The 22,197-nt window shown below is 41.8% G+C and overlaps 2 protein-coding genes across 5 annotated transcripts in view; one reads left to right on the forward strand and one right to left on the reverse strand.

The window, feature by feature from the left end:
- The first annotated feature begins 1,030 nt into the window (after nucleotides 1-1,030).
- Nucleotides 1,031-6,644, forward strand: SOD1 (superoxide dismutase 1). The gene is made up of 5 exons (XM_072845229.1): nucleotides 1,031-1,189; nucleotides 2,130-2,223; nucleotides 2,728-2,797; nucleotides 5,000-5,114; nucleotides 6,056-6,644. Exons 1-5 carry the CDS (start codon nucleotides 1,115-1,117, stop codon nucleotides 6,164-6,166), a joined length of 465 nt encoding a protein of 154 aa, XP_072701330.1. The 5' UTR covers nucleotides 1,031-1,114; the 3' UTR covers nucleotides 6,167-6,644.
- A 2,438-nt stretch (nucleotides 6,645-9,082) lies between these two features.
- SCAF4 (SR-related CTD associated factor 4) overlaps nucleotides 9,083-22,197 on the reverse strand; it is a 47,805-nt gene continuing 34,690 nt past the window's right edge. For all 4 annotated transcript variants that reach the window (XM_072845198.1, XM_072845217.1, XM_072845187.1 and 1 more), the window contains 4 exons: nucleotides 19,542-19,704; nucleotides 19,324-19,407; nucleotides 19,034-19,222; nucleotides 9,083-11,068 (listed from right to left, as the gene is read on the reverse strand). In XM_072845198.1, coding sequence (XP_072701299.1) covers nucleotides 10,227-11,068; nucleotides 19,034-19,222; nucleotides 19,324-19,407; nucleotides 19,542-19,704 — 1,278 coding nt within the window. In that variant the 3' untranslated portion in view covers nucleotides 9,083-10,226. The remainder of the gene's footprint in view (nucleotides 11,069-19,033; nucleotides 19,223-19,323; nucleotides 19,408-19,541; nucleotides 19,705-22,197) is intronic.

Here is a 22,197-nt window from a genome sequence, read left to right on the forward strand (position 1 = left end):
GGTGTTAAACCTCCCTTGGAGTCTACGGTTTGTCAGTGTTATCAGCATGGAGAGAATCCATTTTGTCATCTCTCCTCTACACACTCCTCAGACAAGGAGTGGTCTGTGGTCCATGGCTTCACCAAGACGCTCTCCATTTTAAGCAGAGCTCTGAGCTGCGTCCTACATACCCAGCCTGTTACTGTGGACAGCCTATGTGCAAAGGTGTCTGTAAGAGAGGTCAGCAGCTGAGCAACACCAGCTTCAGACTGGAACTTCGATGGTTTCTGTACAAAACACATTCTGGACAGGACAACTATTTTGAAATGCAAAGCTGTTCAGGGGCAACTTCAAAATGGCATTCCGTTTTAGACAGGAGTTCATGATGCAACACACCTTAGTCACAGTAATACTGGAAAATAGCCTCCAGGGGAGGAAAAAAGATGCAGAGATACTACAAGAAAAATGTTTGCAGAAAGGGAAAACAACACTGTTTGCCGTTTCTCCACATGTCGCTATTTCAGGGCATGCCTACAGAGAGAGATTTTCTATGTCTGGATGAAACCATAGCATTAGAAGACCGAAAAACTGAAGCCTGAAGCTTTAAAGCGAGACGGCTTAAAGCCCACGGCCTCCTCAGGGCCCGAGTACCACCACGATGTGAAACAACGCAGGAGCAAATTCCCTCGGGCTCTCGAGAGAAAACGCGGCGTCTGACCCCTTCTCCCCCGCTGCCTAGCTTGCCCAGGCCCGGGCACCACTTCACCACCGGCCGAGGAGGCCCCGGTCTCCCCCTGCCCTCACGGGGGCAATCCCGCCCGCAACGCCACCGCCACCGGCCCCTGCGGCGCCACCGCCACCGTTACACAACGCCCGCCCCCGCCGGGGGGCAGCTCACCCGCCCATTGGCTCAGAAACGCGTGCCGCTGATTGGCGCGCATCCCCGCGCTGCCGCGACCCTTCCCCCTCGATTGGCCGAACCCCGCATAATAATTGCGCGAGGAGACCGGCGAGCGCACCGCGATTGGCCGTGGCGCTGACGGACCGCCCTATATAAGGGCCGCGGGAGGGGCGGACCCCTAGTGCTGGCTGCCGGGGGCTGTGTGGCCTGCTGCTCTCCGGCTGCCGCGGGAACATGGCGACGCTGAAGGCCGTGTGCGTGATGAAGGGGGACGGCCCCGTCCAGGGCGTCATCCAGTTCCAGCAGCAGGCAAGGGCCGGCGGCGGGCGCGACCCCGTCGCCCTGCACCTCCCCCGGGGGCTCGCCCGGCCGCGGTGCTGAGTCATTGTGCGGGGCGGGCGGCGCGGCTCTCCCTTGCCCTGCTCCCCGGCGGGAGCTGCGCTGGGCGGCCTCGGGCCGGGCCGCGGCTCCGTCGGCTGCTGTGCGCCCGCGGCCCCGCGCCGCTGCGGCGGCGGGAGGGACCGGGGCTGTTGCTCTCGCCCCCCTGGGTGCCCCGGCTCCGGCGGCGAGCGGCTGCCGCGGGCCTGGGTCCGCCCGTGGCGGTGGGCGCCGTGTGGGGCCCCGCGTGCCCTGGGGCAGCGCGGAGAGGGGCCGGGAGAGCACTCGTGGGGCCGGCAGCGAGCGGCTGCCTTCCGCCTGCTCGGGGTGCGCGGCTGAGCTCGATGCTGGGGCTGGCCCTAGTCTTCTGCGCAGCTTGTTTACTGCTGTCGGAGCAGGGCCGAACGGAGCTGTAACTGCCGAATGGCCAGAGCCCTTTTAACATTATTTCTACTCGGTATACCAAGTAATACCAAGTAACTCGGTATTACCGAGTAGTTTATACTCGGTAAAGAAGTTGGGACTGCATATGGGCAATGCTCTGTCAGTAGAGGAGGAATGGCTGTGGGGTGACTTGTGCTTCCAGATGTGATCCGTCTCAAAAGCAAACAATCAGATAAAAGGCATTCCATTTGCTTGTTGATACATAATAGGAAGAGTACATTTTAGGTGGCTAAATAAATGCAGCTGTTCTGGGAAATGCTGTATTGCTGTATAGAATTGGTTAGTGTAGGAGGGTAATCATTCATGTCTTGGTAGCTGAACTCATAGTGGAGTCTCCAGTGCTTTCTGCTGACTAGGAAGCTTCTCATGACACAAGGCCATTTAATGCTGTAGTCATTTTGGTGACAATAAATTCTTTTCATTAAAGGGTAATGGACCAGTGAAAGTTACTGGAAGAATCAGTGGCTTGACTGATGGAGATCATGGCTTCCATGTCCATGAATTTGGAGACAATACAAATGGTAAGATGTCTATCCAAGCTTTTGAGTTACAGCTGTAATATGATTGCTCAGCTTTAAAGAGCTTCTTCTAGTATTGCAGCAGCAACTAATATAGGTGTACTTAGGTCTCATGACTGCAAATCTGTCTTAAGAAATGCTGACATTTCCTAAGGAATTGCTTCCCATTTAATACTTTGAATGTGTTTAGGCTTGTGTTCAAGATCTGATGTTTCAAGCATGAACCTAAATACTTTGATAACCTAGTGTTAAGAAATCAGAAAGCTTTGAAGTGAGTCTGGAGTGTTCTAGAATGAGTAATCTTATTTTATTGAACTTGTAAGTCTGTAGTAGGTTACTTACGTCCAAAGGATTAGTAGAACATCTTACAGGAGAGTAGCTATTTCATCATAATTGACTTCACTTTCTCTGGCTATAGGAGGACTACCTTGGTGTGTACTTTATAAGCAACTGAGTTAAACTGGCTACTGCAAAAAAATCTACTTTGATGGCTGCATTCTGTTTCAGGGTGTACCAGTGCAGGTTCTCACTTCAATCCTGAAGGCAAGCAGCATGGTGGACCAAATGATGCAGAAAGGTGAGTTTAATGTGCCTGCCCTCTTACTGGGTAGCTACTCCATGCAGTGGTCATCTAAGTGCTACCTTGTGCTTGAGAGGCCACTTAATGACCAATGCTAGGACAGTACCAGAAGAAAACTGGTAATTCCTGCAGGACTTCTAGGGTCAGTTAACAAAGGCTCTGATAACTGTACAGCATTTTTAGACACCTTGGCTCCAAGAGTATGGGTAGAATGTAGCCTTTGGGACATATTCTTGGATTTATCATAGCCTGGGGAGAAGAGGAAATAAAGGCTCTTACTGAGTGGAGGTTCCTCAGGGTATGAGTGAAGGGGAGTTTGTGTGTTAAAGCCTTATTTGGTAAGTGGTGATTTCCTTCTGGTTTGGGGCCAGCTCTTGACAACAGGGGCCCTAAACTGACAATTGTTGAACTGTATGCAGGCTTGTCATGTGGCAGGTCAGGATCATCAATGGAAGGTACTGAGGCTTCAAGGGAGACTGCAAGATGAATACAAAGCTGGGTGTGCCTGGGCATGGTGGCTTTTTACTGGGTTTGCTGGGCTGTTCTTATCCTGTTAGCTTAGGTACCATACTACCTAGAGTATGTAGTCCTTGGGGGTTGTGCGTGCTGTGTGTAAGTACAGGGTCTGATGCATATGCTGAAAATCTCTGTACCTCAGTGGGAGCTCAGACCTAATTCTTCCCCTGGAAGCAGTTTTCATAGTCCAGTTCCCTTCAGGGAATCCTTGCATGCTTGAGACCTGATGTCTGAGCCCATTGGGTTCAGAGACTGGGAGGGGGCTGCACAAGACCTGAAGCAAGTGTAAAAGAGGCTGGTCTTGCACAGGTAGGGTCTGGACCAGCATTGTGACCAACCTGGCATTGTGATTAGCTTTTGAATGTTCATGTCTTTAACTGCACCTTCTGTGACTGATAAATTCATACCTGAGTGATCAGTTGCATGCCAGACCAAGCAAGCTGGCTGCTAGCCAGCTGTCTGGATGACAGAGCAGCATGAAATGGTGTGCTCATGGGCTTCACAGGCAGCCTGCTGCTTCAGAGGTAAAGGTCAAAATTGTGTGAACACTGTGGCTTCTGCTGGTGCTGCTTTGTCAAATCCTGCTTCTAGTGGAACCTGCTCAGGCAGCTGTAGGCTGGGGAATTCCTTAGGAGGGTATAAGAACTTGATCATGCTTCTCTCAGTGTAGAGTTGAAACAATTGAACTGAAGCTTCCTGGAAGCTTCAATCAAGCAAATTCCTAAAGGGAGAACTGTCCTTGACCTGTTTTTATAGGACTTGGTTAAAAATATGAAATTGGTGCTATGCTGTCTAAGAAGCTGGTAGTCAGCATTCAGCTAGCTGAGCTGGTCACCCTGCATGGATGGAGAGTTTTAGAAACAAGTTGGTATTCAAGGTTCTGAATCTGGATAGAAGAGTCTTGTGGAACATCATCAACTTGTCTCTTGAGTGAATGTTTTGTTTGGGGCAGATGCGTAGGAAACAATACACTGGAATGTCCAAAAGTTCAGAGAACTGAACTGCTTGAGGCTTAATTCTTAAGGGAAGTCCTGGTAGAGATTAGTTCTGATAAAAACTGTGTGGCAGGTTATAATGTCAAGTGTATGGGAAAGTGCCAAGCAAACTTGAATAGCCATCCCTGATACTGATTAGAACTTAGCTAGCACTTAATGCATCTCCTTTGACCTGACACTTGACAAACTGCTTTTACTAATCCTATTTAAACCTAAAGCCTGCAGCTGCTTGTGGAATAGCTGATTTGTGATAGACATTAAAAGCTCTTAAGAATAGTGGCAGTGTTTACGCCAAACCTTGTATGTGCAGGAAATGTTTTCACCTGATTTGAGAGACTCTTTGAGCAGAGAGATGCCATCAGCATGGAGGAATTCTCGGCTATGAGCTGTGCACTGTTGGCTTGGCTTTTTAAGGAGTGATGGCACTTCTTCCCCAAAGTTGATTAACCTTCCAGTTTAAGTTCTACCTAGGACTGAATTTTAATCATCCCTTGAACTAAAGGAGTTAAAATAGTGGAAGTGTTCAAGATTGACTGGTGGTGGTAAATGAGGACATATGTGCTCTTTAAGATAAGATGGTGGGGTACTTGAGCGTAGTAACTATGGGTATTGTATTGTCCAGGCCATCACTTAGAAGAGCTTTCAGTTTAACCAAGTTTTCTGTGAGTCTCTCTGCATCTTTGCGTAGGCATGTGGGAGACCTTGGCAATGTGACTGCGAAAGGAGGAGTGGCAGAAGTGGAAATAGAAGATCCCATCATTTCTCTTAGTGGACCACATAGCATCATTGGACGTACCATGGTGGTAAGTGTCTTGGTGTCTACCTGGATGCTTTAAGGAACTCTAGAGCAATCTTGCCAGTGAGTGGAGACATTTTGATGCTGGAGGCCAGTCCCTGGTGTTTGTTATAGAACTTGCAGCACAAGATTTCCAACATGGGCAGTTCTTTGAAGCCTTGCCTGAAAGTCCTCTGTGTATTAGTATGGCACTCTACTGCCATGAGATTGTAATTTTCTGCCTGCCTTCTGAAGATGTTCCTCTCATTTAACTTTGCCTCTTCCAGCTGTGAGTGACTAAAGCAGCCTGATTTGAGGAAGGAACTGGCAGTCTGGCACAAATGCTGTCACTGAAGGCCTGGCAATGGGTGCTTCAGGGCAGTGTTCACTACTGCTGGTCTGGCAGCTGCTGTGTAACTTGTGCCATGGCCTCCTTGGGAAGGAGGGAGGCAGAGGCTGAGTGGACTTGGCCACCCATGGGCACTGTCAGTCTTGTTTCCCTTGGGACTCCGATGTGTGCTGAGACCACTGTAATCCTGCATGAAACAGGCTCAGACTGATGGCCAAGGAGCAGGGAGATGTGTAGTGCAGCACTTGGATGGCATGGCCAAGGCACTGCACCCACAGTGTGGCCGTCAGCCTTGTGTTGTAAGGGTGACCTTGAATGTCAAGTCCAACCTTGTTCTTGGACTAGTAATAACTTTTTGAAATGTGGTGGTTTGGTGACTTCCAGTTCAAACAGATTCAGCTGAAGGCAACTCAGCTTTTTAGACAAGTCTAGTCTTAAGTTTTTAGCATGAATATCAATTTGATGTTCAGCATTACGCAGCTGGAATAGGTTCTCTGTGTAACATGCCCTGCTGGTAGTTGGCAATACTGCTTGTCACTGCTGCTACTAATGTGAGTAGTGAAAAATTTTGATTAGTTATGCAATAACATGAATTAAGGTATCTTCAATTCTCTTTTTAGGTCCATGAAAAATGCGATGACCTGGGTAGAGGGGGAGATAATGAGAGCAAATTAACTGGAAATGCTGGCCCTCGTTTAGCTTGTGGTGTGATTGGAATAGCAAAGAGCTAAGTATTGTACCTGATATGCTTAAGATGACAGTGATAAATGGGCTGTATTTCATTGCAAATGCTGTACTTGCCCTTCCTTGTGCAAGCAAAAGATTTATCACTTAATCTCATTACTACTCTGCATTCTGAGTATCACTTACTGGTGAAGACTGACTTAATTTTGTATGATGTATATTGCAATTAAAGTGACCCTGATGGAATGTCTCTGTAGTCTTCTGCTAAAACATCTGCTGTAACCATTAAGTATAATCTTCACTAACTGGAACTTCTGTTCTGTGTAATGGAAGGTGTGTAGTAGTGATCACATCCTGAACACCAAAACTTCTAGCATACTGTGTGATGTGGAGGATTAGCCTTCTGAGCTCTAGCGAGACTACTCACCAAAGAGCAGTAGGCACTGTATGTATTGGGGCTTCCTCCTGGCAGAGTTGCAGCATTTGTAGGTTTCAAACTTGTGTAATAAACTTGCTGGGCAAATACACCTTGGTCTTGCTGTCTATAAAAAAAAAAACCTACAACAAACCCCTACCTCCTGATATGCAAACATGAAAAGGAGGCCTGGACTTCATAATATCACTAGTTAATTTGCTAGGCACCAACAGCATCCAAGTTGCTTCCGGCCAGTAACCCTGGAACAGCTAAGACCTGAGATCAGTCAGCATGCAAGTAACAAGAAACATTGTCATATGTTTTCCTGTGACAGAATCCCATGTTCTGGGGCAATAACCTGATGCCCTCTGCATGTTACAGCCAGGGGTTTTGGGTACCTAAGGACAACTGCTGCTTTGCAGAAAGACCTTGTAAAATGTAATGGTGTGTGACACTTGTGGCACTCACATGTGACTGCAGAGTGTGTGTGTGCATGTGGTGGGGAGGCTGTAAGCATGTAGATGGTCTTGCTCCAGCAAGTGTCCTTGTGCCTCATCTGGCCCTCTGGCTGTGTGGGTTGGGTTGTTGTGGGCAGGTGTGCAGTGAAAGCCTGGATGTGTTGGTGCAGACAACTCCTTTCTTCAAGCTATGCAGGAGTGTCTAGTGTGGAATAGGTCTTTCCTTAAAAAAGGATATATGTAGCCAGAAGTTCCATCTTTAATTTCATAAAGCTTTTCAGCAGTGTAATCACTGTATACTAGTGCCAGCTTTTGTTATTTTCATGTATGTACATCTTAAACACAGATTTCCAAGTCTTTTAATAGAGAAAATTATTAATTTTAATGAAGACTTGTATCAACATTCCTTTATCGTGTACATAAGAGATATTCATGGAAGTAGCTGGTTGTAGTTCTAGACACCCAGATGCCAGTGTAGCATGTTACAAACAGAATGGCTTTTGGTAGTATAGCAGGAATACTGTAAAAACACTTTAAACTTACATTTATTGCAGGTGGCAAACAATTGTGTGCCCCACCTGTACCTCTTCCTGTGGATTAGTCTATGCTCTGATTCAGCTGCTGTAGCAGAATTAAGACAGTGACTGCACCTTTCAGCTCCCTCCTTAAGCATCAGGGGACACACAACACTGAACACCCACAAATACCACCATGGCCTCTGTGTTTCAGGAGCTGGGAGGGTGATTATGTGGTCTCCCCTTTCCCTAAGGGGGAAAACCGGCGAGTACTTGCCAACTGTAGGTCGAGCTCTTGTGGAATGAGAGCTCTGGCAGCTCTCTTGCTTGTCTCCTCTCCCAGCCATGCTCAGTGCTGAACCTTGCTGCTCTGAAAGCCTTGTATACACACATCTTGACTTTCAAACCTGTTTTCTCTTGTAGGGTTAAATGTCTGATGGCATGCTAGGCTAGAGGTCGGTGCTGTATTGAAGGATTAGAAGTAATGCTCGGTTTAAGCCCAAATCATTGTTAGCTGGCAGGCATAGGTTCAATAACCAAGGTGTTAATTGCTAAGACTGTATTGTCCTTACCAGTCATGGATGCTTATGCTGAGCTAATTAATCTTCCATTACAAATTTATGGCTTGGCTTCTTTTAAAGCCAGGAATTTGGTAGTCCTACAAGGGTAGGATACAGTTACTCTGGTGATGCCGTAAAGATGGTGCATCTCCAGTAGGTTTATTATACACTTACTGCTTCAGAAGGCAGTAAGAAACTGTTCTGCAAAGGACGTCCAAAGTTCAAAGTTTTCGTAGGCTCTTCCCAATTTCCTAAAAAGGGAAATGGAGAGCATGCGAGGCAGCATTTGTGTGAACAGATAAGCCTTCCGCCTCTTTCATTCTTGTCTTCAAATCTTTTAATAAAGCATATTCATTAAAAAAAATCCTACCCCCTTACAGAATTATGGCAGTTTTTACTAAGAGAAGTCTTAAATGTAAGACATAAATGCCTGGCTTTGTATGAAAAAAGTTAGTTCTGCTGGCCCAGCATGAAACAAACATTAAGGACACAGGTTTTAACACATGGAAGCTGAATTCACTGCGAGTATGTAAACAGGTTTTTTCTCTCTTTATTCTGCTATTGCAAGAACAAAAATATATGTCCTCTCCCCAGTCCATAACTCCACATTTGCTTTCCCACCCCCCTCCCTCCCCCAGAAAAAAATCCCTCTGCCGCAGAGCAGCCATGAAAAAGTACTCATGTAAGAAAGCAGCTGCCCTTCGCTTAGGGAAAAAACCCCAACTTTAAAAGTAGAACACACCTATATCAAGGAGAGGAAAAAAAATGAAATATGCACAGGATTCATACAATTTTTCCACTACGCTTCTAGAGTTAAACAAGCTTCAACTGAAGGCCTGGTGCCATCCAAGCTGTCGATGAGCGAGCGTGTTTCAGGGCAGAACTGCCAGGGCTCTGACTCCGCTCAGTACAGCGCAGCCGTCTTTCAAAACTGTTTGCGCCTGAAGGGCTGACCACTGAGAACTAGTATTTGCCCTCTTAAAATTACTTAAGTGGTATGGAGAGAAGATGGGAAAACTTACACAAATGCAAGAAAATGCACTCTGTCCATCAGGCTGAAAGGTACGACACTAGGTGGGTAAAAATTTTAAACCTACCTCTTGCAGGATTACAGGAGGTAGACATCGTTAACACTGACAACAGTAGCAGCCCAGACTTGCGTGAATGAAGAGGCAGCATTTTAAAATCCTCGAGCACCCTCCCGCCTCCCTTCCTTCTCCCAGCCCCATTTAAAAAAAATAGGTTAGCATTTTATATTGTGTTTTGGTGTCTTTGATTTCTCTTTCACCCCACTTTCCAAAAAGCATCAATGAATAACAAGTACAAAAGATGCTGAACTGGTGTGCTTCCCAGCCCACCACACACAGTAATTTTATAACATCACAAGCAGAGCAGACTTAAGTATGTCTGAAGGTGTCCACTTTTTAAAAAGAGGCTAATTAGGGCAACATTTACCACAAAACCAGTTGGAGGAGGAAAAAAAAAAGAAAAAAAAAATGGATTGCATTGCAAACACTAAACAGTTAACTCTTCAATTAGCATTTTAAAACCACTAACTTTTACCTAGTATGGTCAAGTAATCATTAAAATGCAGCAATCTAAAAATCAAGATGACTATTACAAATAGAAATTCGCTTCTGTGAATAGCTACACAAACAGATGTATTTCTTTTAACAAATATAAACAAAACAGTCTAATTTAGACTCCAGTACAGCATTAACAGTTCAAACTTTAAGATGTTGAACACTCCTTTGCCACTTCAGTGCAGTGTAGGAAGAATAGCACACGTTAAAGTTTGTTACGAAAATAGAGTTTATTAAAAACACATCCCTATTGTTTTGAGGAGCTTTCACCGTTACCTTTTCTTAAATTAAAAAAAAAATAGAAAGCACTTCTACTTCTGATTTGTAAACTTTTTAAAGTCAAAACTTTAAAAAAGTTACAGCAAAAATGGGTAATATTTTAATTATATCTTCAGTATTTCATGTTATGTTGTGGCTATTTTAAATAGAAGGGAAGCAATCAAATTGCTTACAATTCCCCACCAACTACTGAGGGGCTGTGATATAAGCAAAGCAAATATAATACAGCAGACTGTACAACTCTAAAGCTCTACACTCCAACAAATGTCACTGTTGTCTTTCGACAACTTCCAGTCTCTAGCGAGGAGCCTCTGCCACTGAGCCCATATCCTTTTCCGCTTGTTCCACAGATGAGGTAGCCTCGGATGTTAACTCTTCAACAGGTTTTACACCTGTAGGTTCAGACTCTCCCGCAGCAAGTTCTGAAACAATGTCTGCGTCTTCCATTTTGCCGCTATGAGATTCATGGTTTTTGTCGCCATCTGCCCTGTCTGTCATCTCCGGTTTTTCCTTTCCTCGGTTTTCTTCCTTGTCTCTGCGAGACTCCCTGTCTCTCGAATCTCTCTCTCTGTCTCGATGGCCACTGGACCGCCTGTTTCTGTCCTCCAAGTCTCTGTGTCTATCACGCTCAGGGCTTCTTCGTCCCCAGTCTCGCCTGTCACGATTACCAAGTCGCTCGTGATCTCTGTCATCGTTGCGGTTACCGTAGCGCTCACGGTCATTTTCTACCCGATTTCCAAAAGACCTCCTTCCAAACCTTTCCTGGTCTCTGTTAGGTGTGAATGTCTGCCTGTCATTCCTAAACTGCCTCCCATCTCTGTTATCCTCGGGTCCGCCTGGCCCTCCGCTTCCCGGCATCCCCCCAGGTCTGACAAAGTGACCCGGTGGTGGGAAGGGGGTTTTCATTCCGTGGGGGGGAGGCATCCCAAAGCCCCCTGGCCCCGGCGGGGGCCCTCTGTGCATCATGTGGGGAGGCATGTGTCGCGGTGGCATCAAGGGAAACCGCTGCAGAGGCGGCGGTGGCATTCCTGGCGGTCGCTGGAGTGGTATCAAACCAGGCCGGGCACCTAAGAGGCCAGTGGATGGAGTCTGCAACCCAACAACAGGGGCTGGCGGGGGTGGTGCAACTCCTTGAGTGCCTGAAACAAACACACACACACACACAAAGTGAAATCAGAGGCTGGCAGGAGGGGGGGAAAAAGCATTTTCGTAGTTTCAAAAACATTCTGAAATTGTAATTCTTCAAAATTGTAATTGTAATTCTTCAAAAACAATCTCATGAAATGAGCAACACTGAAATTGGGGAGGGGGCGCGGGGATGAGAGCACCCTGCAGCCTGCGAAGCTTCCTGTGCTGGTTTACATACTGTAAAGAGAGCATCGTCTTTACACAAAAGTTTGTGTCGTGCTAGAAGTAATTAATACTGCAATGGTAGTAACTCATCACTTATCCTACAGGCTTCTTTATGTGAAGAAGCCATTGCCATTTTGCAGGTCAGAGCTCTTCCTGATCTCCAGCTCAATGTCTTGCTTTGTCAACTGACGGCTGACGAAACACCTTCCTAATAGGCTATGCTTCCCAGGCTTCTAATTAAAGACACCTCGCCTCCTTTAGTTAGCTTTAAAACATTTATCCTCTATTACAAACATCAGCGAAATTCTATCAGCTGGCTAAAATGCTTGAGATTTGAACTGGTCATCGACAAGACGGGCAAGGTGCAGAAGAGGCGGCAGATACAGTAAGCTATGAAGGGAGAGGTAAGGATAGAACAGGGCTGGAGTAGGAGCAGGAAATGACAGAGAGTTCCATTTACCGTTCCAGAGAAAAGGGATACAACAAAGTTTAATTTTAGTAGAATAAACCTTGCAATGTAAACTAAAAGGAAATGCAACAGATAATTTCTGTATTTTCTTTTTTTGAAATACGGTTTTCCATCCTTTATAGCACATAGCCAACACCAACTATTTTCCATTTTTATTCCTGGACTCTTGTTTTTAGCATGGTCTTCGTAAGAGGAAAAAACCTGAACTCTCAAAACATACCGTTTGAGAAAGCCCAGCCCAAAGCTTGCTGACATCAACACGAGCCAAAATGAGCGAGGATTATCGAGCTCCAGATGAGGACTTCATACCACTCAGCGTGTGCAGCTTATCTCATGTGCCTCCTTTTGTTTGAACCAGTAACACTATTCTCTCATGTTCTCCGGAGCCTTTACACTGGATCTATCTGCTCATTCTGCTCACAAGCAGTTATTTACCTGAAAATAAGCTCCGTATCTGAGAAAGCATGTGTTGTTTTTTATCATGTGCTGTTTTTTAAACTCCCAAACTGAAATTTAAAGGCATCAACAGTTGCTAGCAGAACAAGCACAAATCTCTCCTAATCCATCTTGTGTTCCTTTATAAATTTGTTGAGACTATAAATAATGGGTTTTTTCCACATATATTAAAAAAAACGGAAGTTAAGAATGCAGGTTACATAAAATTTTGTAGCTCCTGCCCTGGGTAAAACCAGAATGTGAAATAGCTATGTGAATTGATACTAGAATTAAAATACTTGGCAGTGTCATGAGTGAAAACTGCACTTTGATTTCAGCTTAATGAGTACAGTGGAGCAGACATCCCAAATAACCTTCCCTCTTCCTCCGATTTATGTCCCAAATATACCCGAGCCTTCTGAAGAACATACACGATGCCCTTTCACCACACCACTTCTTATGCTTAAGAACATCTCTAACAGAACCCTTTTTATCTGAGTGCTCTTTATAGTCATATTAGAAGGAAATCATACTTTGCCAATCAGGAGAACTCAGGTAATAAAGATGTGAATATTCTTTCAGTCCGTGGCATCATCTTACCTTCCCCTCCAAGCAGTCACTTTTAAGACATGGCTTGATAGGTCACACTCTTTGAAAGAAATGTTCCAGCAGCAACAGCGTATTTTTTCTGTTTCGTTGGTTTTTTTCCTTTTTAACTGTAAAATGCACAGCCCTCCCTCTCCTCCTGTTCATAACCAGGGCTGTAACTCACCTAGCTTCAACTCCTCCCATGACTTAGTACTACAGATCTGACGAGACAGACATATGTCTCAGCTAATGAGGTCTTCCAAGAATGTTATTTTGCTGAATTCTGAGGTTTGGGGATATTTTTGTTGATAAGTGAATTCTTCCACAGCAGATTAAAAATAAGGCAGAAAAGAATACTTGAGATTTAATGAGCTGAAGAGGATAAGCATATGCTTCTGCTCTATAGCAGCAGAGTAGGTGTGGGTTACAACAGTGTGAACATGAGGCAAGCATGAAAAGTTTTTTTAAATTTAACAAGTACAAGTAACTGAATTTCTCAACCTTATTTCTACACAAAATGCAGCACAGAAGCAGCATAATGGCATCTGAAACTCATTCTCTTTCAATCTGGGCTGCATCAGCAGGGTAGCTGAACGCTTTTTATTTTAAATCAGCCCACTCAAATTTTGAGGCTGAAGTACACTGTAGAAAGAACCATCAGAGTTTCCTCGCTGTGCTGACAAATCAGGCACCAACTAAAACTTTACCCTCAAAGAGCTGTCCAGAAACACATCCAAGTTTACTGAAAATGCTCAGTAAAGTCAGTGGTACAGATTGCACGTGCAACGTCTAGGAAAATTTAAAGCCCTTTGTTGTCTTAGATAGGGAAAGACAGCATGTAAAATTTAAAGTTTGTCAACCTTGAAAAGAAGTACCAGAGCTCCTAGAGAAACAATAAAGTGATTTAATGATCATCTCATACCTGTGCAGACGAGTGATGGAATTTATCTGCCCCAGCCTGTATTTTATTCCTTTGTTCATAACTGTAAGCCTTTTTGTAACAGCTAATCTTGTCTTCTTGCTTATGGGTATGAAATACAATCATCCCTTTCACCAGCTGCTGATTCTGCGTAACTTGGCTAAGACGTGGCTTTTATTACAAGACATAGCTTTTAATACTGGAGATACAGTCCTCAGACCTTACACCTACCACGTTATTCTGTTCAAATGTGTAAAAATATAGATTGCTTTCACACCTTATTTTTATTTGTAACTTTTACCAGTGATGCATAGTGAAAGGTCCTCAGAACTTGCGAAGAGTGTTTACTATGAAGAACACAGATGCAAGTGTACTAGGAAAACCCATCGCCAACCACGAGTGTTGTTTCAGCAGTGCAAGAACAATCACACACTGTCAAAAGTTTCACAATTTCACTTTACTCGTAAGACATAGCCCAAAACGCTATAGCTGTCCTGAAGAAGTGTCTTCTATCCAGAGAGGTCACAGGAGTCGTCCTTACTGTTTTGATACATTAGGTAAAAAGCCAGATTCCTGTGTGACTGTAATTCCATTTCTGATTATCTTCTCTTCTGGCCAGACAAATCCCATGTTCCCTTGTGATAATTATCAGCTAATTATCAGTGTTACAAATGCAAACTGAGAAGTATAGCATCTGATTTATTTTTTTTTTTAACTGAACTCTGCTCAACAGGTGATTATAGTGTCTCTTATAATTCGTTAAATTACTTCTCAGCTGTGCTGTTACAAGAAAGCAAGTGGAGGAATGGTATTTTCTGTATCTGACACAGCAATCCTGCTTCAAATACACCTCCTTTGCAAATCTCATGGAAATATATATAAGAACCAGAAGTCAAAAGCTTACGATTCCAGCAGAATGGACTAAAGGTTTACACTTTGATGTTGACATTCTGCAACATTTAGCATGTCACATTAATTCTCCTATCGTTCTCCAGTGGGGAATGTCGCATCTTAGAACTAGAACATTAAATACTGCCAGAAAATTATTGAAAGAGGGACAATGTTGTAAGTCTTGTGTCTTTTTCTGGAGTTTGATACAGCATCCTTTAGACCAGGCCAAGACTGTAAAGAAAGAAGCCTAAACTTAAGAGCCTAAATATTGATTCACAGCTTAAATAACTTGCCCTAAGTACCAACATTTTTCAGGGTAGTCAACGTCCATCACTGAAGTCAGTAGGAGCTTGCTCCTATTAATGCAAGATGCTTAAACAAGGATATGAGAGTCAAACTACACATTATGTGTACAGTGTTCATTACTGGTATTAAGACTTCTAATGGCTTTATAAAACATAAACACTAAACTGATCCAGGTCAAGGGAATCATCAAGGCAAAACTGAATTCCATGAATGGTGCTTGAGAGTTCATGTCCCCTTACCTCTGAATTCTCATTCAGTAGTATTATGAAAGCAACAGTCTCATATATAATTAGCAAATGTGCAGTGTTTGTTATGCTTTTAAAATGGGCTATCACAAGAAATTTGGAAATGTATTACGTTTATCACTGTTCATATCCTGTATTAATAAAAAGCTCATCCTTCCTGTGAAGGAAATATCCACTTTATAATACAGTAATACTCTGATGAGCTCAGAGAATATTGTAGTCTGTCTTTTATAATTTAATGCAGATTACAAAAAGACCATGTGGTTACTTAAGAACAAACCAGCAAGCGAGAAAAGAATAATAATTCAGCATGCATTAACAGGGAATGAATACTAAGTTCGGAGAACTACAGTATAACTAATCTTTGATAATATGTAATTATAATTGTAGGAATTTTGGTAAAAAGAGCACTAGACCAGAACCTACAAACTGCAATATGGTGTATTTAATCAAGATAATAGATCACAGAATCTGAATATTCAAAACATAGCATCTGCAACAGCAGTTTATTACTGGTCCAAATTACAGCATTTGCTCAACACTAAGAACAAGTTGGCAAATCAAAAATGATTTAAAAGCCTGTCACTTTCTGCAATATGCACACGTAAAAGGAGTCTAAAAATACCTGCTTTGCAGATCATTTAAAAAATGACATATGAGCACGCACTCACAAAACCAGTTACAGTCTGGATAATCTTGTTCAAATTAAGAACAAGAAGCTATAACAGCAGCGAATATGATCAAGGATACAACTAAAGCAAAACAACCTGAGGGTGGTTTTTAGAAATAAGCACAAAAAAATTCAGACACAATGTCCATGAGGGATCACTCCTCTAAAGCACAAACATGTCTTTGTTGGAAGTGATGAAAGAATTACATTGGAGGAACGAATGAAATTAGTGGAGATGAAACAGAACGTAACTTACATTACTAAGAAAGCATATGAAATCTTACAATAATCAATGTTGAATTAATTTGTAACATATCTTCCATATAAAAACTAAACAGATAGATAGATAAGCTTCATTCTGAAGTTACAAAAATTAGAAAAGAGCTCCTGCGTTTGTACAGATTACATAAGGTGTTCTCAAGCAAGGTTAAGTTTAGATTTCTATGACAGTCTCTTCAGAGCAATCTTCATTCCTTGAATTCAGCCTGCTGAAGTAAGTTCTTCTATCCTGCCCAAATATCCGAAGAACATTTCTTCATTCTTCATGTTACACTACTCAAGCCCCTTCATCCCTACTTCCCCAAGCAGAGTCCTCATGACATACTTCATGATGCTGTCAAACAATCTTTCTTCCACCTTCTTATCTCAGCTTGGAGAGCCACATCATGGGAATGTTTAATGAGCAGTTTGAGGACTTCATGAGAAACCAGTCACATGATCGGTCATCTATTCAAATTGCTAAACCATATACTTGTGAACATGAGGTCCTTTAGTCTGAAGCATTTGATTTCCCTTGTCTGCACTTTCCCGTGGCTAACTGAGGGTGATGCCGTACCTACTCATTTACTTTGTCCAGTTCATTTGCCTCTGACCTGTACAAGACTGTAGGTCAGACACTAAGGCTACATTTGTCAAGCCTGCAAGTACTTCTGGGCTCCGGGACTGGGATGCATATGTAGATTGCATCTCATGTCCGCACACGTGGTGAGACCCTGGCACGCTCCATTTCCCATGCTTTGATTTCCCTAGGAGTGAAACCTGACACACAGAATGAAAAGGAAGGAACGACGATGCAGGCCGGCCAGCTCTTGAACTCAAAGGACAGGGAGGGCAAGACTTCAAGGGACACTTCTTTGCTATCTAGATCAGCATGAGTGGTGGAAAATGTTAACCTCTTTCATGTTTTTCTTCCAGCCTGGAGAGACCAGATCTGGACTCTCACACACAGAGCTAAGCTCAATTGATAAGTGAATCAAAGTGGTTTTAAGAAGACAGTTTCATTTGTGTTAACTTACTGAAAAGTTTTAAAAGCAAAGACAACTGATATTAATCTTTTATCTTTCATAATGTAAAATATTATCATCTGCTTCTTCTAGTTTTCTTGTATCAGATACTGAACAGTCTCCCTCAACTCCGAAATGTCAGGATGGAAGGATTTTACATAACTCCTTGACTATAAATAACGTCTTCTTGAAATAAGACACTCATCAACATAAAATGCTATTACTTAAGTAAACACACAGATTTCTTAAGCTATTACTTCAGGACTACTCTGCAAGCTCACACATGCAATCTTATAAAAAGAAAAAACTCTCCTATCCCCTTGCTGATCAGACTGAATGTTGAGAGAAGTCACTCTGACCATATGGACAACTTTATCTGCCTCAACTATTCAGTAAACAAGTTAATAAAAACAAAGGCAAGTTCTTGATCTTCAGATTTATCAAATTCAGCTTCCTTGAATTTGTAAGAATAAAAAAAGCTACTGTCCAAGTAACTAATGTGGGTATATAATTTACTTCACTCCTATCTTAATTTTGTAAAACCTTTTTCTTACATGTATAGTGATACAGCAAACTGCAGAGTAACTTAATACATTCCAAAAGCTTGGAGTAAAAAGTTCAAGTTATGCCGTACAAAACATAGTACCATGAAACTTCAAAAATCTGGTAATACTGTATTACAATTACAAAAAGTGTAACTTCATCATTAAGATGTGTATGTCTTAAATGTATAGTCCGATAATCCTTATCACTACAAAATTCTCTCAACCCACGGTGTCACCACAGAATTTTTTTTAAGCTTTTCTCTCTTTGCCAAGTGTCCAAGATACTCTAAAACAAGTAGCTGCTGGTTTTGCATATCTGCTTTGATAGATTTTAAAAAGCAGACTGATTTGCAGAGAGAAGCAGCTCTTCACTTTTTGAAAAAAGCCTTTTAAAAAGGTCTAGAGTTTCCAACATGAAGGATCCAAAAATCACTAGTCATGGCTGGAAAATTTAGCCATCAAATCCAATAGAGCAGTGAGCTCTCAGGGAGACAAATCTTTGGGTTTTTTTTCAGTATACACTGTAAAGTTCTGGGCAGAAACACACTAAAACAAAATTATCTTTTTCATTCACTTGTTAGGCTCTCATTTAGAGGTCTGAAATCCCATAAATGTAATAATCTCATTAAAATTTGTAGGAAACAAGTCTCTTGAGTATATTCTTGACACTGACCCATAAAAGGCCATCGTAAAATAAATATTTTGCAGACCTCTGTAACATTAAACAGTATACACTCTCTTTAAAAATCTGACCAAGTTCATATCGTATCGTGAAAAGTAATTTATGTAAGACATCCAAAGTTAGCTTGGTTTTGCTAGTCAAAATACCATTTTGTAATATTTAAATAAGATAACATTGTTAAAAAGGTTTCAAAACCTGTAATACTGCAGGGCTGAATAAAAGCTTTTGATTTTTCATTTTATTAAAATAATTTATTCCATACATTAAAAGTATACCATATTTTCACAGATTTAAAAAATACACTAAAAAAAATATTGTTTCTCTGTAAGTTAATTTTATACATGTAATAGTTGAGTCTAAAACACAGTTCATATGTCATACAGATGTTTTGTTCTAAGTTAATTTTCTATATGGTATAAACCTCAATTTGTTAAAAGTAGACAGCATTTCGTTCTGTCCTGAATTTATAACTTAAACGTTACAGCTTTTTTGTTTCCTTCAGAAAACAGATCTTCAATAATAAAAAAAATTTACTACTCCTTCCGTGCAAAATCAAGCCTCTAAAATGATTAAAAAGCCAACAGAAGGGCAGAAATTTCAACAAGTTTTCAAAAATCTGCTTTACTTTCCCATGAACTGTAAGGCACTAGCAAAATCAAAATCATATTTTAAATTCAGGTAACAATAAACTGAATAATAGATACAAAAATGAACTTACCAAGAAGTGGAATAGCTTGGGTGACAGGAGCAGGTACGTTAGTAGGTGCTACAGGAGGTGGAACAGTCCCATATATTTTGGAACTATCAGTAGTTTCAGCATTCCCTCTGGATCCAGAAACCACTGTTGGGATGGGATTTCCTACAGATGAATCTTTTGTAGTGTCTTCATTCACACCAGTTGCTGTAGCTAAGAAACAATGCATTGACACATGAAAAAAAAAAAGTCAGCTTCTCTGCTTGCACGATACCTTCCTTCTACTGATGCTTGCCCAAGATTTAAACACTTACAGTTTGGGATGTTTACTGCTGGAGGAGTGTGAGGAACAGATACTGGAGGAGTTATAGGTGGTGGTGGTCCAGGAGGAAGAAAGCCTATAAAAAAAATATATATATTAACACTGGGTATCACTTTACCAAAACATACTTGTGCAGTTTATATGGCAGGTGCTTTTATTTGCTATACGGTTAAAAAAGGACTTAATATTCCTAAAAATATATAAATATACCTGGGGGTAAATGCATTGGGTTGAAACCAGGTCGCAAAAATGGAGGCGGCGGTGGCGGTGGCACTCCAGGAGCAAATCCAGGAGGTGGGATTCCTAAAGGTGCTGTGAAAGCAGGTGGTTGGAGTGCACCAACCACAGGAGGACCTGATGGATGTGGTGGAACCTAGGAAAAAAGGAAGGGGAAAAATGTGTTACCTCAAGACTGAATGGATTATTTGTTGTTCAGCTGCGGACTGCTTGTCTTCTGTGCTTTGTCCATCAAAACAAGACAATTTAAGCTACCTTAAATTCCTCTGCAACAAGGTGACTTACATAACTGATCTAATTAACAGTCAAAGAACTCCTACAACTTAAAATACCAATATTGATCTTGTTTGCCTTTGTTCTTAAAAAAAAAAATTATTCTCTGTGGTAAATCAACATTAATGCATGCTGGTAACTCATCTAAATATACCCTTTACACAGCAGCTGCAATTAATTTTAACATCCAGCATGATACACTATAATGCATACGACTTTGGAGCAATTAAAAACCTTTTCTTTTTTCTTTTTTGCTACCTGAGTCTGTATATTATATTAGGGTGACTATTGTTTCCTTATTCATTTTTTTTAAATTCTGATTTATATCAAGCTCTGAATGAAAACTGATTTAAATTAAGTTGGTCCTTAGACTCATATTTATGAGCTTACTATAAAAACTACATTAATGTGTGGGAATCAAAAGGAAAAGCTTAATCAAAATATGCTCTGCATTTAAAATTGATTTATTAAAGTAAAGGAGAGCTGCGTACTCAAGTGATCAGAACGGACTCACCTCCATGACCATCAAAATTTCAGAAATACTACATCAAGACCCTTCATAACTCACTTTTTATTTCTTCAGTAAAGAAGGAAAAGCCTCTACTGTTTTATTCTCAGAACTGAAAGAAGTGGCATTAAACCAAAGTAAGCAAAATATTCTCCTTAAACCTGGAGAAGATGCTAAAGCTGCCAAGCACCTGATACTACTTCAAACTTCTGTTCCAAGTTCTTTACCAATGGCTAGGTTAGTGAGCTGAGGCACATTAAAACTTGTAGTATTAGAATTTTAAAATCAGTTACTTTATTTAAAGCAACAGGCTTTAATTAATTAGGCTTTAGTGTAGACCACCACTTTTTATTTCTAGTTTTAAATTGGTTATTTATTGGTTTATAATAACCTGCTGATTAGGACCCTGGCCTGAAGTTAAGCTAACTGAGCAGGACGTGAGAAACTACTGGATGTGGCACGAGAAATTGCCAGACACGACAGATAACCATGTGAGAAGCTGACAAAAGTTACAGGTGGCACCGCGAGGGATGGCTGGATTCTGCAGGTGGTTAAGGGGGTGTTATATGAACAACAGCCAAACTTCAGAGAATTAGAAAGGAGCACTGGGGACCTTCTAGGGACTAGGACCTTGCAAGGCTAACAGTACACAGGTAAGCATATCCAGGAGTACCATATAAGGCCAAAACTACCTAGATGAGCATTAACTTTGAGTAACCCTAGAGGTGTTTCCATTAATCACAGTTAAAGTTTAGAAAAAGTGCTCCAAAACCACAGTAACCTAATAGCCTCGGTAAGTCTTTTTGTTTGTTTTACAGGGCACTGATACAAAGAACAACTTACAAAATGACCTAGACATAGCGACAGATCTGTTGATTGCAGTAATGTTCTGTGAAGCAAGTATTCACATACAGAGTGTGTACATAGCAGAAGGAATTGGGGAGGGGTATCAAGGTGGCAAAAAGGTTTAAAAAAAGAGGGGAAACTTGCTAAGTGCTGTCAGTCCTTAGGTAGTTAAAAGCTGAGAAAACTGTGGACAAAGCATGTGTATGCAATGGCTTGAGAAGGTATAATGAATAGTACAATATTATGATGGAACCAGAATAGAAGTAACATCAAAGGAAGATGATTTAGATACATATTAGAGGATATTCATACCTAATTATCCAAGCTTAATTGCTTTACTTCATTTTTTTCTAAAAAGTTAACCCTCTAATACACAATTTTAAGTCACATGTTCAAACCCTTTCTTTAAGCAGAAAGAAAAAAGGAAGGCAGTAAAAATCTGTGTATAAATGTCACAATGTCTAATTTAGAACACAATTTGAAGTATAAAGTTTCTCTGTTAAAGAGATTGAAACAATGGCTAATAAACATTGACAGATAACAAACACAGAGGACTGGTAAACAGTTTCAGAGTAATAGCTAATGAATTGCATAAAACAAAGTAACAAAATGCTACTGGGGAGACCCTTTATTAATGGGAAGGCAAATATTGGGAAAACCTGGTATTTTACTAGCAACACTGGAAACTGGAATTGGAGACTGCCAGGTGCATCTCAATGAACATGTCTTGGAGTTTGGCCTGTGTCCAGGTACAACTATTTCTTACTGCACACCTCTCAGATTGAGACTTGAAGAAGAATCATTAGCCCTGTGAACTAAAGGAGCACAGTCTACCTACTGTGCTCCAAGACAAGTAAATATATATTTAAGTGCACCTGGAGTCTCAGCAGGAAGACTGCAAAGGAGGAGTCTGCCACTTTCAATAGGAAGGGTACAGGATGAATATTGGACCAATACACGACTCCCACATCTAGTTATAGGGAGAAGGAGCACGTGGGATTG

The sequence above is a fragment of the Ciconia boyciana genome, chromosome 1 (genome assembly GCF_034638445.1).
Source record: "Ciconia boyciana chromosome 1, ASM3463844v1, whole genome shotgun sequence".
NCBI classification, from domain to species: domain Eukaryota; kingdom Metazoa; phylum Chordata; class Aves; order Ciconiiformes; family Ciconiidae; genus Ciconia; species Ciconia boyciana.

Coding starts and splice junctions, on each gene's coding strand:
- SOD1 (XM_072845229.1), top strand. CDS start 1,115: ATGGCGACGCTGAAGGCCGTGTGCGTGATGAAGGGGGACGGCCCCGTC. Junction 2,224..2,727: donor ATTTGGAGACAATACAAATG/GTAAGATGTCTA, acceptor ATTCTGTTTCAG/GGTGTACCAGTGCAGGTTCT. Junction 2,798..4,999: donor GGACCAAATGATGCAGAAAG/GTGAGTTTAATG, acceptor ATCTTTGCGTAG/GCATGTGGGAGACCTTGGCA.